The sequence below is a fragment of the Galeopterus variegatus genome, unplaced genomic scaffold (genome assembly GCF_000696425.1).
Source record: "Galeopterus variegatus unplaced genomic scaffold, G_variegatus-3.0.2 Scaffold815, whole genome shotgun sequence".
NCBI classification, from domain to species: Eukaryota; Metazoa; Chordata; class Mammalia; order Dermoptera; family Cynocephalidae; genus Galeopterus; species Galeopterus variegatus.
The window spans coordinates 80,884-99,020 of NW_007726926.1; the positions used below are offsets into that span (position 1 = coordinate 80,884).

At 36.7% G+C, this 18,137-nt stretch overlaps 1 protein-coding gene across 2 annotated transcripts in view; it reads left to right on the top strand.

The window, feature by feature from the left end:
- The window catches only part of CADM2 (cell adhesion molecule 2), a 160,201-nt gene that overhangs the window by 52,373 nt on the left and 89,691 nt on the right, over positions 1-18,137 (top strand). For both annotated transcript variants that reach the window (XM_008572654.1, XM_008572655.1), the window contains exon 4: positions 2,382-2,472. In XM_008572654.1, coding sequence (XP_008570876.1) covers positions 2,382-2,472 — 91 coding nt within the window. The remainder of the gene's footprint in view (positions 1-2,381; positions 2,473-18,137) is intronic.

Below are 18,137 nucleotides of genomic sequence, written 5' to 3' on the forward strand. Positions count from 1 at the left end.
CCTTAAAAAAAAAACATAAGGGAAACACTCCAGAAAGTAGGATTGGGTACAGACTTCATGAATACGACCCCAAAAGCACAGGCAACCAGAGGAAAAATAAACAAATGGGATTATATCAAACCAAAAAGCTTCTGCACAAGAAAAGAAACAATTAGCAGAGTGAAAAGACAACCAACAAAGTGGGAGAAAATATTTGCAAAATATACATCTGACGAAGGATTAATATCAAGAATATACAAGGAACTCAAACAAATTTACAGCTATAAAACAAGTAACCCAATTAAAAAATGGGCAGGGCCGGCCCAGTGGCGCACTGGATAGTGCACCGCTTGGGAAGCGCGGCGGCGCTCCCGCCCGAGGGTTCAGATCCCACATACAGACCGGTTCCCGCTCACTGGCTGAGCGAGGCGCGGGAGCAACGCCGAGGGTTGCAATCCCATTGCCGGTCCCCGGTCCGGTACGGGGGCAACACTGAGGGTTGCGATCCGTTGCCGGACATGGAAAAAGACAAAAAAAAAAAAAAATGGGCAAAGGAGCTGTATAGGCATTTCTCAAAGGAAAATATGCAAATGGCCAACAGACACATGAAAAAATGCTCAACATCACTCAGTATTTGGGAATTTCAAATCAATACCACACTGTATCATATTTCTTTAAATTAATTTTCCTTCCTGGCAGCCAGCCCAGTGGTGATCACTGAGACACCACAGGAAGTGCCCCAGGCTCTCCCTGAGCCAGCCCCGTGGTGATCTGAGGGCCTTGCCCACACCCCCACAACATGCACAACCAGCACAGTGATGACCACCAAACTGCAGCAAGAAGGACCCCAGGTTCCTGAGGTGGGGTGGTGTGGGATGGGGGCTTTTGCCATACCCCCTGACATCTGCACCCAGACCAGCAGTGACCAAGCCACTGCCGGAAGCCCTCCGGTCTCCCTATAGTAATGACGGGGGTGCCACAGGGCTCAATCCTGCCCCTCCTCCTTCCTCCTGCTTCCACCACATTTCCTTCCCCTTTCCCCTCTCCTCCTCCCTCCCAACTGCTCCACAACAACATCCTAGAATGTAAAATAATAATATTAATAAAATTACATTTTCTTTAAAAAAAAAATTCTTACTGGTTTATTTTATACCATAGTTATTTACCGTGGTGTATATGGAATGCCTGTTTGTAATCAGACTATTATTTTATCTGAAATGTATTTTCTTGTTTAAAGGATTGAGAAAGAATGCATTTGAAAAGCATAAGTAATTTTCAAAAGTATAATAAGGTCTTCCATAGTATCATAGACTATTGTTTTATATTTGACAAATCTGGAAAATATTTTCCTTAGGTAAGATAACTAACCTGAAATTACACAACTGATTAAATGATACTTAACTGACTTCAAAGTCAGAGAGTGAATATAAGGTCAAGGGCAGTTCAGTTTGTCTATTACCTTCTAAGAGAAGGCAAGATTGATTGTGAATGTTTGGAGAGTTCAGAGCCTACTTTGCTTATTGTAGAAGATGCAGGATAAGAGGAGAAGGCAATTCCATATTGACAGACAGTGCCAAGATGAGCAAAGTCCCAAAAAGAATGAGTATGTTTATACTGTCCCTTTCTCTTTTTAATCTTATTTTCCATTTCTTTTAGGTAATATGTGTCTTTGTGTTGATTAAAGATTATTACATGGCATACAGGTTATAAATAAATGTCTTAAAGCATTCTTGGATTCTCTTCCACTAGGGATGATTTTATTGTTAAATGGAAATAAATAATTTTCTAACCATTATGTTGGAGCATATATGACAAAATGTTAACTTTTAGTAATATTATAAATAGCTATTTTAAGTGATTTGCTAACTGTATTTTAAGCAAGCAGCATGTGCTTCGTGCTGCATTACTGTATTTTCAAAGATTCTGCATAGTGCTTGTTAGACAGTAGTTGATCTTGAGTTCATTTTGGGTTTCTTATTGTGAATCCCTGATATTCCTGCAACAATGGAAGTGTTGTTATTCAAATGCACATAAATGCATTCAGTCCATAATAATAGTATTCATAGCCATCTATAAATAGTTGAAGAAACAATTGTATGAAATGCTTGATATTCATCTGAACCACTTTTTGCAATTTCACTTTTAAATTCTGATTTCACAAATAATACAACAGGGACGCTCATAGATATTCAGATATTTTTGTTAGCTTTGGATGGACAGGATGGTAGCTTTTTAAAATTATACACCCTGTTTCACCAAATCTAAGAAACCCTTGTACATATATATGATTATAAGAAACACATATGAAATGCCATACATGTAACATGATGCACAGTTATTAAATGTATACTTTTATATATGTGTTTAATGACCTTTCTTAATATTTCTATTTTTTTTCCTAGATACACCATCAGTTAAGATTATACCCTCCACTCCTTTTCCACAAGAAGGACAGCCTTTAATTTTGACTTGTGAATCCAAAGGAAAACCACTGTAAGTGATTTAATGAACAATAAAGTTTTTTTACTTTTTCTTCTATCCGGCTTTGATTGCAGACTTTAACAGTAGAAATCAACTGTTTTGGTCTTTTCTTGATGGGCGAAGTTATCTCTAGAACTGAAAACCCCCTTAACCACGTCTTCATTAAGTGTCTGTGGAAGATTGGTTTTTACTTTGTCATCTGGTGAAGCTTCTGGGAAGGTTTCCAGCTGTGATTTGTCTTTCTTCTTTTTTCTTTTTTTTTTCCAGTGGGTATTTCAACCTGAAAGGTGTTGTAGACATAATCATTTGCTGTTTACATCATCAGACTGATAAAAGTTATATAATGTTGAACTAAGTTTGCCCATGAAAAACTTTGAAAATATTAAATATCCCCCAAGTAAGCCTAAGTTCCAAAGTTACATAGGGAATCATTTTCATAATAAGGAAAATCAAATCTACTGTAGCACCCAATAAGACACACTTTGTGAATATAATATGCTTGGAAGTAATGTATATAGAATCACAAGCTCAATATTTTCAATTGTAAAGTGATTTCATTATTAGAATATGTGCTTGCCAATGTCACTTGAACTCTAAAACTTTACATTTTGATATTCATGTTTACAAACAGCTAACTCATAGAACACCTATTTTTTTTTTTCCCTTTTTGTCTTTTTTACTGACCAGTAACGGGATCACAACCCTCGGTGTTGCGCCCGTACTGGGGACCGGCAACGGGATCGCAACCCTCGGTGTTGCGCCCGCTCCACGCTCAGCCAGTGAGCGGGAACCGGTCTCCACATGGGATCCGAACCCTCGGCGGGAGCGCCGCCGTGCTTCCAAGCGGCACACTCTCCAGTGCGCCACCGGGCCAGCCCAGAACACCTATTTTTATGTAAAATTTAAGTATGGATTATTTAAATATGGATTATTTAATTAAATATTATTTGAAAGCAATTTAATTAAATATTATTTGAAAGCAATATTCTAATGTAGTAACATTCTAGGCCTGGCTTTATGTAATCTACTTGATTTTTAAAAAGCTCTAATTGATTTTCAGTCTGTTTAAAATTTAAGAACTAAATAACTATATGAGATAGCTTTTGTGCAAATCAGGTTACTGAAAATTTGCTTCTGATAATAATTATATTATTTAAGTGTATGTTTTGTTTTATCCCATGGGGAATTTTTCTAAAATAATTTTAAGATAGAAGCCTGAGGGCCGAGCCCGTGGCGCACTCGGGAGAGTCTGGTGCTGGGAGCAGTGGCGCTCCTGCCGCAGGTTTGGATCCTGTATAGGGATGACCGGTGCACTCACAGCGCTCACTGGCTGAGCACGGTGCGGCTGGTCTCAAAAAAAAAGGACAAAAAAAAAGATAGAAGCAAGCCTGATATTTTTACTTCCTCAATTACATGTCATTATAATTTTTTACCATATTGTGAATTCACACCTTCTTCATCACAGTTTTTATATTTTAAAACTGTTCTCTCTTCTAGTAATTATTTTGTTCAGATGCAAGTATACTGATTTAAAGAGCATTTTATGAATGAATTCATCTTTTTCTCCTACCCTTTAAGAAACATTTGAAGTCATTTTAGACCTAAAAGGAACACATTTTAGCATAGTAGCTTTACTACATGTACTGTGCACAACTCACTTTCATTACCTTCTGAGAATCTTAAATTGCTTACAGAAAACATTTTTCCACTACAAAATGCTATTTATATGTGACAAGTGTATTTCAGCATTATAGCTTCAACAAGAGCATTTGGCTACAAGTTCAATTCTTTAAGGAAAGAAGAGTGCTGGACTCTAGTTGGCTTTGAACATACTTAAATCCTAATTTCTTCTGATGCTGAGTATGTAACACCAAAAAATTTTTCTTAACTTTCTCTTCCATCTCAACTCCCATTTCTTCCCATTATTATTTTCCAATTATGTTGTTTCCTACTTACAACCTCAGGGGTCAGTATGTGAGGATATGAAGAAATATGATCAGGATCAAGATATGGCAAAAGATTTTTGTTTTTCCTTTTCTCTCCCTCAGATTTATCCGGAAGTACATATGTGTACATTTAATATATGTATACAATTTATGCAACAAAATAAGGGGAAGGTGAGAAACATGAGGTATAGAATGCTTGGAAATAAATACATGCCTGCTCGGGTAGCATCCACTTGTCTGTCAGTGATCTGCTCTTTGATTCTAGGTCCACTCCCAACAATAGAGACTTCATTTTATTTACAAGAATAATTAGATTGCAATGTTTGTGTAATTAGATATTTAAGTAGTTCATATCATTCACTTCCGATATAGGGGTGCCTTATTGTGAGTCTCTGTGTTTCAGTTACCCAGAAATAAGCTTGGAGGTGTAATCATCCTCTGCACTACAGATGAATGAAAAGTACAATTATCTTTTATTTAAGAATACAAAAGCTCAGGATGTTTAGGAAATAAGAAATACCACCTTTCTCAGAGGGAACCTGATTAATATCACTTTACAAATAAAGGAAATGAGAAATGCTCCTTATTTCACAGAAAATAAAACTAATCTCACAAGTGTTAATCAAATTTTTCTTCTTCTTCTGGCTTTAAAATGGATGAGTCAGGATTTGAACTCAGTTCAGCCCTGCTCAAAACTTATACTCTTTCAATTTGCTGTTACTTCAGTTTCTGAGTCTAAATTGCCACTTAGGATAGCCAAAGTTACTTTCGAAAAACTAGAAGGGGCCTGACAATTATTTTCAGCTTTGAAGTTGAGCCCCTGGATGCTGTAGGGTGAAGAAGTAGCTAGTCTCAGTATACATTTTACTCTTACCATCCCTCTTCATGAGGCTTTCTTCTATATTCATATTCTTTCTGAAAACTTGTCAAATTCCTGCCAAACTGATAATTTCTAGTATGGTTTATAGTCACATAAAAAAGCCTAGTTTCTTTTGTCAATTAACTCATCAGCTCCATAAAGGCTAAAAAATGATCATTGTAGTCTATCGTAATCCTAATAGGTCCCAATGTTATGTTCTACATTGCCATGGTCCACAAGTAAATGTGAGGGTACTGCATAGAAAAAGTCATATTATCTTGTAATTCTATTTTTCCATGACTTTTGAAGTACCTCATATGTATTAACTTGTTCTCTTGTATTATTTCTCCATTCCCAACTTTCCCTTTATCATTTTCTTTCCCTATAGCCTGCCAGATTATTGACATTAAAGTTATAGTCAACTTCTTTGATTCCTTCCTTCCTTTCGGCCAGTGTTCTCTTTTGTTTTTCCTAATCATCTTAAAATCAATTCCTCTACATTTGCAAACTGTCATTTCCAATAGATGAATGAATTAACTTCTTTAAAGACAGTCTAACTTCTAGCCTTCTGTTGTATCTCCAACGGTGCCAGATGAGGCAGATAAAACAAAACAAAACAAAAATCCAAGGGAAGACTAAAAAGAAATCATTGGTTTTTCCCAGAAGGAAATCTTACTGATCATAAAGGAAACAGTCTCACTAGAGCAAAGAGAACAGAAGGCAAATTGAAATGGATTAATCAGGGAGTTAGTAGTGGTGGAGAAGCGAAGATAATCACTGATGTGGAGATCACCCATTTCAGAAAATGAATCCTGAAAAGTGGAAGAGGGATGAGAAAAAAGTATGTCATTGCAGAAGTTCTAAAATCAAATGTAATAATTTAGAAAAAATGTGGAGTCCGTCCATATTTTAGCAAAGTATCAAAACAATGAGTGTAAAGATGAAGTATGTGATATCACACACACCCATTGGGCAGGTCCGAATTGCCTGCTGTCAAAATTCCACTTCATTACTTTGCAACTATTGCACCTGATTCCCCATTTTGTTCTTTTTGCGCCACTGATAAGCAGCACTAGTGCTCACTTTATTTTTTTACATTTATTTGTACACATTTGTGGGGTACAATATGTTGTTTCAATACATGCATACACTGCACAATGGTTCACTTAGGGTACATATCATAGTTTTGTGCCTGTTAGTGCACCACTTTTCCTCCTTCCTCCTCCTCCCTCTGCTCTGATAACTATTGTTCTACTCTCTACTTCTATGAGAACCACATTTTTTTTCTTTTTTTGTAGATTGCACATATGAGTTTAAGTGAAGTCAGTCAGGCACAAAAAGGCAAATACCACGTGGCTTAGCTTTTTATTGGATCCCAGAACACTTAATTTCTTTTATCTTGATCCTTTACCTGATCTACCTCTAATGAGCAGGTGAGAGTCAGAAATGAATAATGAATATATGATTCCTTTACATCTTGTAGCTTACTTAAATATATATTTACTCCTTAACCAAATCTTTATTGTTTCTTAAAAAGTATTTGACCAATATATGACTTCTTGTCGAATAAGTTATTCATGGTTATTAGGTACATTGGTAGTAGACAAAATAACACCACTATCTTTTGTGTAAATCACAGCATGATGGCATGCTCAAGTTGTACTGAGACTTGCCTTCCTAACCTGCCCTCCTGTATGCTAATGGTGTTTTCCTTGTTCTAAATGTGAGGGCCCCAGTGACTGTTTATGAACAATCATGCTTTATTTGCCTGCTTTGGACTGAAGCCTTTTGCCATTTTCCTGTGGAACAGCTGCATAACTTGGGCAAGGACCAAATTGTTCCACTTGACACTACTATAGAGGCATTCTATTCTTTCCTTAAAAGAGAGATTACAGTACATGCCTGTCTATTGTTTTAATTTTAGTTTTAAGTGAGGAACGAGCTAGTGCCAGCCACTTTTTTTTTTCAAGTCCCCAGAGGTTTTGCATCCTTCTTCTTTCTTTGGCTGAATTCCCAGACAGCTTTCAGGCAGCACCATTCTTCATTTATAAAAGCAAAGGGGGAAAAAAACCCACAAAACCTTTATGTTAGATTAAGGTAATGACCTTAAATAGTATGGGGTTGCCTCCCACATGCTGTAACTACTGAATCATCATTCATTTTAATCAAATGTTTAGCACTTTGTAAATTTACTTCAAAAAAGCAATGGGACATTTTCAGTCAGATAAATGTGAATCTGGCATTTATTCTGTAAAAGAAAATAATTATAGGTATTGATAAATTATTTTTGTATCCAGTACAATGTTTATGTTGTAGTTACTATTCTACCTTCTGGTAACCACAATTTTTCTTTTGTTTTTGGCATAAATCTAGTATGCATAATTACACAGTGCATAACATCCCATTTTTGAATAAGAAGAAAAATTTTAATCTTTAGGAAGACAAATCACATACCGTATAGCAAGTAGTGAGGTGTTTTAGAGGAACAATTACACATCCAGGTTGGAAATGATCAAGAATTGAAGAAGAAATCTGATATGTACATACTAATGCATTTTTCTATCAGCATAATGGAGATTTTCTAGAGAAGAGACACAAATCAAGGCAAAATAGTTTTATATTGAGACGGTTTTCTGAGCCTAATATGTACCTTTTTAAAAATCATAGGTTATTTGCTAATTATCATACAATCCAATTACAGTCAGAAAAAATGACAAAACAAATCAGGAATTAAAGAAGGCAAGTTATCATCCAGCATGAGATGTTCGCCAAACAGGACAAAATATGCATATGGAAATAAGAATATTGATCTATAATAATAGCAATTTCACAAGTTTTGATCCAATACATAACAGATATTATTACAGAATATTTGTCTCTCTCCTGCTATATAGAAAGCCATCTAATTAATCATCAATATCTGTGTTTATGTTCAGAGAATGCCTAAATTTTCATGCTCTGGGGCACAAAATGTTCTGTGGTGCAGTAAAAAGAGAATGCAGACCTGGGTTTGAATTACGAATTATTGAATATCCATGGCTTGAGTGATCTTGAGCAAGTCACTGTTAACAAAATAACCACAATATCCGCTAGAGAGAAAAGGGAGACTTAATTTTCTAGCAATAGAGACAATCTGTGGATTGAGGAATACGCAGGCTCTGGCAATTCTGAGGTGTGTGCTCTGAAGAAGGGAGGGCAAAACTTGGTTTTTATGACTTGCAGGGTTAGCATTACATACATATTCTTCTGGATTGGGAGAATTCCATAAATATTTATGAGGGAAATCACGTGCATGTGCAGTGAGTAAACATTACATGTAACATATATCCCATGTTCATTTTGGGGTGGAGATTTGGTCCTGGATGTTAAGAGGAAACTACTGGGCACAAAAGTGAGACTGTGCAGTTACTGTGCAGACTCCGTAGACTGACCTAAACTTGCTTAGAGATGGCATTTCTTATCCGAAGAAGAAAGTCTGTAAAGCTGATTCTCTGTTCAGTATAAAGAGCCATAGTGGGCCCTCAAGAATGAGAAAATTGGGGATCGATGACTGGTGCCAGGTGGGCTCGTTGAAGGTCAATGTAGAATATTCCAGCTGTAGCTGATTTGGTCTTATTTCCAAGAGCTGGTTTTCTGCTTAAGCTATAGAAAGAAAAGCCTCATGACAGTTGGTAACATATTTTGTAAGGAGGGAGTATGTATCTATCCCCATCCCGCTATGGCTGTTTGGTTCTGTTTGTTAGTTTTATTATATTTGTTGTTGAATCATAATTGATTATACATATTTTGGGGATTCAGCATTGACATATGTTGACCAAATCAATATTACTAGTATGCATATTGTTACAAATTGCACTTATTCTGTATGCCCCTTGTCTAATGTCTCCCCATCTCCCTTTTCCTCCCCCCTCCCACCACTGATAACCCTAGATTTCTTCTTTTCCTCTGAAAAGTTACTCTGTTGATCTGTTGCTTAGATGATCTGTCCAATGCTGAAAGGTGTGTTCAGGTCCCCCAATATTATCATAGAACAAATGCTTTTTTTGTCATTCTGGAATGGGCTTTGTGGAGAGAGACATCCTCTTCTTTGCACTCTGCTGGTGACTCTCCTTGTGTCGATGCACGCCAGTGGCTGGCGGACCATCTGCGTGGTGAGTGTGGCGTCTTGCCACTTTTGTGGAAGCCGGGATTACTGTGGTGGCTGAGGTGGGCTGCCCACACAGAGGTGATGTTTTGGTTTGCTCCTTGGCACTGGTGGTGTGCCTGGATGTGTGTGTGTGGGGGGGGGGGGGCGGCGCGTCCTCCCTGGCTGTATGCCTCAGGTCCCCTGGCAGGCCCCAAGGTGTTGGCAGTGTGCCTGAGCCAAAACTAATTTTTTGTCCTTTGCTTACTTCTAAAATTGGAGAACTTCCTGTGGGAACCAGTACTTGAGCTCTGTGGTTTAGCTAAATTGCTGCTTTGCTGCTGTTTCCTTAGGGAAGGCCTTTTGTGCAGCTCAGGGTTTAATGGTTGACCTTATAGGTACTTCTGGCTCTCCAGAGACCCAGTGCACCAGGGTTGTGTAGAAACTCTGATCTGGGCCTGAATCTTTTCATCAAATTGCACCCCATGCAATTCTGCATTCCCAACCAGTCTCCTCTGAGTGGTCCTGCGCTGATTGGGGGGGTGGATTGGCTGTCCTTGCTGTGTCCCAGTGTTCTCCTGGTGGGCCCATCTCCCCCACTGCCTAGTGCTCTAAACACGTCCCATGGGACAGGCATGCACTGGTCCCTTGTGATGACTCACTGGCCTCTGAATGGCTCTTTTTTCAGTTCTGGTTCCTCACTCCTGCATGGGTCCACAGGAACCCTATTACTGGTCTTGCTGTGCTGGGGGCCACCCAGGCCCTGTTCTCCCCTGCTCCCTCCAAGCAACTCCATCCAAAGGGCACAGCTACAGTTTCTGCCAGCTCCTGCTCCATGTGCTCAGTGGTTCCATCCTTAACGTGGCCAGAAATGCTCAGAGCAGATTTTTCTTACTCTCATCGTGGCTTATCCCCCTTCATGAACCCTGTAGATCTCTCCTCCTCTTCCCCTGAGCTCCAGCGGCTCCAGCTTGGCTGTTTTTACATTTTTAGAGTTGTAAATTGGTTGATTTTTGGGAGAGAGTGACACTGGGAACTGTCTATTCCACCATCTTGACCGGCAGTTTGAGAATGTCAACCTCATACCTGTTAGCATATCTAAATATTACCTAAATAGTTTCTGAATAGACCTAAATATATCTCTATAGTTTCTGTCTAGATTTTGTAATTATTGAATAATTATTTGATTGTAAATATATTTGTTTTTAAAAAGAAGATTATGTTACATTCTTAATTATATATAACATTTAGAAGATTTAGGCTGCAGGTTACAGCTACAAAGAAATATCAATGCAAATATAATAGTAATTCAGTGCAATCCAATGGAAAGCCTTAGAGGATAAATAAAACAAGCAGAGAGTTAAAAGAAAATACTCCTCAAGAATATGTATTTCTTATTAAAAACTATGCCTAGTTTGTCACCAGAATAATTGGTGGGATAAACTTAATGAGAGTCTCCTTATCATAAAGATATTCTTATACCAGTCATCCTTGGATAATAAAGGTTACAGAGCATTTAGAGTTTTATTTTTTTACTGTGTGTTGTGATATATAGAGAGATACAAAATTGTCTCAATTAATTAATTAAAAGTTAAGGGTAATATAGTCAGTTCACTTCTAAAATGTTTTCAAAGTTATACTATTGGGAGATCAGTTCTAAATTTTTCATAATTTAAAAAACATATATCCGTGTGCTGTTTTTCCAGTATGTATTTCTTTTCTAAGGCCCATATGGTCTTTTGCTTCCATCTCATGGCTCCAAAATTTAATCACACATTGACTTTCTGGAAATACACAAGTGGTTATCTTGGAAATGAAACTGAATATATTTGGTTTTGTTTTTGAAACAAGAAGCTGACTCTCAGTAGTCTCCACTGCTGTTATTTAGGCTGAGCATGGGCATCTGTGGTGTGCTGGGCACTCAATCATTTTCAATTAAATGTTCCAAAGACTTGTGAAAATCCCATTAGAGCTTGCAGAACCACGATTATAGATCCGTAGAGGAAATGTGCTTTTCGAACACTTCCAGGTAAGCAGCTTTTTTGCAACAAAAAGCCAATTATTTTGAGGGATTATGTAAATGTTCAGTGGGAAACCCTATACAAAAAGTGTCTCAATATATATAAGACACCATTATGGAATGATGCAATCATATACATTTACTATATTTTCAGCATATGTACATTTTGGCTCATAGATGTAACAATCTAAAGTTTTTAAAATATATTAATTATAAGATTCCATTTAAGCATTTTACTTTTTATCTAAAGATCTATAAACATTGCATTTGTGTTCATATAATAACAAAGTCATCAACATGGTAATTATGGGAAGATTACAGAAACAAAAATTACTCACTATTAAAAGAGCTGAAGTACTACAATTAATTATTTATTAAAGAAAATATTAGCCCATTGTTCAACAAGTGCCATTCGGTAAGATTTGCTTTTTCTCTTTGCATTTTTTTTCCGTATTAAGTGTCATAATCTTAGTTAATATCCCTGTGGTAGATTTACTGAGAAGTGGATCATTCTGTGCCTATTACATATTTTGACTAACGCTCCTGTATAAATATATGGAGGAAATAAATATGAAAAATATTATTTCAGAATCATTATAGAAATGTAGCATTATTTCTATTAAATAAATTTTATCAATATTTAAGAGCATCTAAAAAGAATTTTTTGAAATATTTAATTTAAAGAAACATCTAAAAATAAATTTTCTTGCATTATACATGGTGTTTTACAATGTATGGTGTATACCCTATATATAAACTCAATTGAGACATAACCTCAAACATACAGAAGCCTCTAAAGTTCAAACTTTGAAAAAATAAAAAATAAACAGTGCCTAAATTGCAGAAAATACGAATGTTTACAAATGGCTGCAATTAGAATAGGCAGAATCTCTCAGTAACTGATGAGGGCCTTAAAGCCCAATGCTTGCAAATTCAGAGTACCAGAAATATCTGAGATGCTTCAAGGAAAGGAGAATGAAGAGGGAAACATGTACATTTTTATTTATTTATTTATTTATTTTTTTTTTTTTTTCCTTTTTGTCTTTTTTTTCGTGTCCGGCAACGGACCGCAACCCTCAGTGTTGCGCCCGTACCGGACCGGGACCGGCAACGGGATCGCAACCCTTGGTGCTGCGCCCGCACCTCACTCAGCCAGTGAGCGGGAACTGGTCTGTATGTGGGATCCGAACCCTCGGTGGGAGTGCCGCCGCGCTCCCAAGTGGCGCACTGTAGCAGTGCGCCACCGGGCCGGCCCAACATGTACATTTTTAAAAGGCAGGAGAATATGGCACCTCCTATGGTGAATTGTGGTCAGGAGAAGTTACTGAAACATGAGGAGTGATGGACTTAAAAACACCACCACTCAAAACTGCGAGTACAGAGATGAAGATAGTAACGTGACCATATGGAAGCAAAATACAATAGCTTATAGTGTAGGGACAAGAGGACCTAAGCAGCTCACTGTGGGTCACAAATGCAGTGTTTTTCAAATTGCAAGTATGGCTTACTAATGACTAATAAAATCAATTTAGATAAGCCCTTTTTAAAAAAACAGAAATAAAATAAAAAATAATAGAATAGGAAAGGAAAATATAGAGAAGAAAAGAAGTAAAGAGAATGTCAGTCTATTAGAGAAAGTTTTTATTTCTTGTGTATATGTTTTAATGTATTGTGTAAGGTTGTAAAATATGTTTTTCATTGTAGGTTACATTCTTAAAGGTTTGAAAATTATTGCATTAAACATACCAACAATGATAAAGCTAGGTCTGGGGGACATTCAGAGAAAAAACATGTTGTCCTAATCACTTTAGTTTCTCTAAAACAACACTATAAAAAAATGTGTCTTCAAGCTGAAGAGATCTTAACTCCAGAAAAGAAAGCTGAGTGTACTAAGAACGTTCTGGTTAATAATGCAGACAAGTTTGATACTTTGAGAAGGATTTCATCCAAATGATTAAAATATACCTTCAAAATTTAAGTTTTAAATTTCAACTATCTTCAGCCTTTACTTCTGAGGAGCATTCAATTCCCCAAATACCAGATTAAATGATGTGTGCTTTATTATGACTTTCCCAAGACCATTGGTTTTAATATTAGAAAAGAAAGAAATCATGAAGCAGAAGCAGTTCTGTAAGGGTGACACAGTACTTAACATAAGTATTAGATCTTGTAAGGTTAATTAGCGATATTTTATAGTAGTAGAAGTAATGGGTTGTAAAGTAACTCTTATATGGAAAATAGGACCCCATCATTGCAACAAGTCCTTGAACCGAATGATTTCCAGGCTTCTGATAGATTACTATGCTTGTAGATGCATTTTATATGGTATCATATTGTCCTTATAATGTACACAGGTTGATAAAATAACAGATGCTGAGAAATTCATCCTCACAAGTTTGTGATTTAAAAAACATGAAAAATGTTCCAAATTGTACTTTAGTCAAAGGAGAATTTTGAGAGCTAATAAGTGTCAAATAAGTTGAAAAATATATTTTCTTAAGACTGAAAATTGTTAAATATATAACAGAGAATCTATGCTTAGTGTGCATACACATAGGGACTTATTATTGCCTGGATGGAGGTTTACTCGAGATCTCTTGATCTTTTAACCAGGAATTTATATTCTGTGTTTACCAAAAAAAAGAAATGTTAAGTACAGGTAAGGCATGGGTAACTGTTTTGCTACAGCACAAAGTCCTTGAGAGGTTAGCTTAAGCATTTGTCACAATCTTGTATATTTTTCTCTCAGTGCTAAAATCTGTCAGTCCTTCAGGATTGTAGCAATCTTATATTTTCTAGGTATAATCTTTTGTTTGTTGTCCCATAAATTGATTGGAATTTTACAGTTTGTAGTATGACTGCTTTGTTTTCAAAATCTTTTAAATAATCATCGATGAACACTACTTTATCAGTGAGAAGTGGTCCAGAATTTCACAGGCACTTTAAAAGTGCCATTATTTTCAAGTCTTTTAAAGAGCACTTACCCCTTGCATATAGATTATTTCTTGTTTCAACTACAAGCTTCTAAACTTGGAGGCAAAAAGTACCTTAAAAAAATCAGAATCAAGTAGTATGTGCTGAGATTAATCAGAGTAGAAGAAGTCCATTTCTAATTTGCTATTGAGGTTTTAAATCTAATGGTGAGGTTAATGTTGATATTATCGTTCCACCTAAATTTAATCCTTAATGTAATTGGACTCCTCCTACTTAACATTCTACTAGTGCTATAATTGATTTTAGGAATTTCTATGAGTATGATACCAGAGGAGAGGGTCTGGGTAGGCCCAGTAGCCTGCCTCAACCCACCCTGTCCTCTTACTAGGTTCTTGACTCTGCCACAGGTAAGAATTCAAGAGCAGAGTCACAGTAGAAAGTGAGAACAGGTTGAATGTAATGAATAGGAGATACACATTTCCTTCACAGAGATAGTATGGTCTAGCTCCAGAGACTGAGCAGGGCCCACACCAAGTTTAACAGAAAAGTAAGAAACACACACTTAAAGTTTAGGCTGGCTCAGAAGAGTGAGCAGCCACTTGCTGAAATTAAGTTTGATACAAAAAGAAACACACATTCCACAGGCAGAGTGCAGGCTGGCTCTAGAGAGAGTCAACAACAGCCCCGTCTTCTGCAAGGATTTTATAGTTTTGCTATCTAATACATATTCATGTTATCTAATGAATATTCAATGAAGGGGTGGTTCCCAGTTATGTAACATAGTTATGTAACATTGCACATGCTGGTTTGGTCTCCTTTTATGGCATGTTCATTGTTCAAATTCTTTCACACGCATAGAACATATTCAAGAATATTCTGTGCTCATTAGTGCCTCCAGTGGAATGTCATTCAAAGAATAAACTCCCTTCTGCTGAGCATGCTCCGTCAGTGAGCTGCCCCCTGTGGTCTCAGCATGTTGGTGCTGAAAATAGGTGCTACAGGCCACCATACCTGAGGACTCCGGGGTGGAGCTTGAGTCTTTAGGGGAGTGATTTTGGACTTAGGGGAATGTTCTGAGACCCAATCCCATGGGACTGAGAACTTCATATCTCAGGTAGATAAACTTGGAATCAGAGTTTCAACTCGCAATTTAAGGAAATAGGTAGGCTTAATTTTCCATTTCCAACTGACTTCATTCATTACAATGTCTTTGACCCTATCAGGCAGAAGTACTGATGGTGATGTTTTGAGTAGGGACTTTCATTATTGAGCCTTTGAACAGGAATCTTTAGGATTCTCAAACTATAAATGTAAAAAACAAAATGTTCATTGCTTTTCATGAAAATAATTGTGCATGTATGGGAAATACATATGCTGAGCAAAGACTAATACATGATAATTATAAACAAGAAACTGAAGAAGACAACCAGAAGCTATTAAAACAGAAGATAGTGGAGGACAAAGAGAGGAAAAGCTAAACAGCCATCTTATTCTTTCTCTCTCTCACATGCAAACACACAGATGTACTTTTAAATTAATCGATGCAAATAACTGCAACAAGCTAGAGACACAATGGAAAATACATATTTAAAAGAGAAGTTGCCTAAGAATTGTATTTATCTGGGTGCTTTCTTCAAGCCTCTACCCTTCCTTTTTCTGTCTTCATTTACACTAATATTCCAGCCCAAAATATTTAAAATGTTAGAACAGAGTCAACTTAACAAGTGATGGTACTAGGTATATGAAGGTAGAGATTTTGCCAAAATACCTATTTTAAATATTATGCTAAAGAGTTATGGAAGGCAAAAATGTATAGATCTAATTATATGATAATACATGAGATTTTCACAGACTGAAAAAAAACTTTTAAAACTATGAAATACTCCAAGACAGTAATTAAATTTACTTTGGCCTTAAAGTTTCCTGTTATTGCTCTTCATGTGCATTCTTGCATGATGACTTCACGAACAATATTTGGAAACAAATAATTTACCCTCTCCTCCTTTTTTCTTTAGTTTTTTTTTTTGGATGTTCTGCAAAAGGCACAGAGACGATGGAAAAGTTGGGTTTATCAGGGCTGGGAATTAACCAGATAAACACAATAGATGGGGAAAAGGAAAAAAAATATATATCTATATATCTATATATCTATATCTATATCTATATCTATATCTATATATATATGTATGTATGTATATACTGTCTTCCTTGTAAGATTGGTTAAAGAGAGAAATAAAGTTTTTGGGGGGAGGATTAAAAAATAAAGTGAAATAGTCGGTTCTTTTGTTAGGATCAGAGATTTTGATAATGTATAAGAATAGTGAGCTGAAAAGATGGGGAGTTACGATTGGAAAATAAATGAGATTTTGAAGGTAGTGTGGTAACAATGATGACAATGTTTAGTGTGTGATCGTGGCTGAGGCAGGGCTAACAAAATAATTATTGGACATGAGGGGATTGGGCAACTGAGAAGTCAAACTATTGGATGGGTTATAAAGGTAAACATTTAGGAATTTTGAAAAAGATTCTTTACTGCTTCTGTGACATCATTCTCTTTTGATATCTCCTAGATTTCTTGGATTTCAATGCATTTCTTTTCTTAGTCCCTAAACAAAAGTATTCTAAGATGTTCAGTAATTAGCTCTTTTGTTTTCTTTCTTGTGTTTGGACACATGCCTGTTTCTAATTTCTCTATAAAAAATTCCAGTCCTGGGCCGGCCCGGTGGCGCACTCGGTTGAGTGCGGCGCTTGGGAGTGTGGTGGCGCTCCCGCCGAGGGTTCGGATCCCATATAGAGACCAGTCCGCTCACTGGTTGAGCACGGTGCGGGCGCGACACCGAGGGTTGCGATCCCGTTGCCGGTCACGGTACGGGCGCGACACTGAGGGTTGCGATCCCGTTACCGGTCACGAAAAAAGACAAAAAGGAAAAAAAAAAAAATTCCAGTCCTGTTCTCTGCCCTTATTTCTAATATCTCATTTCCTATTAGTGGATGGAGATGTATTTCTTAATTTTCTTCTAACACTAGGATTCAGCATGTTCAGAACTGAAATTATCAATTTTCTGTTTTTGCTATATCTCAATCTGTTTTTCTTCTGTTTGTTGTTGTTATTTCGTGGTTGGTTGGTTTTTTCATTGGTGTTTTCCTTCTTAAGCCCAATATTATTCCTATTACACAGACTGAACACTGTAAAGAGAGTTTCCCCTCTCAATTCCTTAATACAATATATTTTTCTGGCTCCAAAAAAGTTGTATTTACTTTCCCAAGACTCTTTTATTCTTCATTCTTTGCTTTCCTTTATTTTTCACTCTAGCTTCTTGTAGGACCTTGTTATCTGTCTGCAGATATGGTCTCTTTTTGGATCTCCATTTTTAGAGATTTCACATTAATATTCTTAAAGGAAACTGATCAGTAATACTCATTTCTAAAAAGCCATAAGAAAATAATTTCATTTTTAAAGAAAGACTAAAGTTTTTAACCTGGCATTCAAGGCCCTTTATTATTTTAAAAGTGTAGCTTTTTCCTCCACATTTGTATCCCAAACTTTTCTATTTCATTGCTTTTGTTTACCTCCTCTTTATGACCAGAATGTTCCCTACCTCATTCTTTCCTCTCTGCCATCTTGATAGCAGCACCACTCTTTTGGTCTAATACTGAAATAGTAATTTTTCCCATGCCACTTTTTGTCCTATAGACTTTGTCTTGGACTAACCTACCTATTTGTTCCTGTTTCTTTACATCAACTTACATCTTGGCTTTTGCTTCTACTACTCTGAACTCAATTATTATATCAAA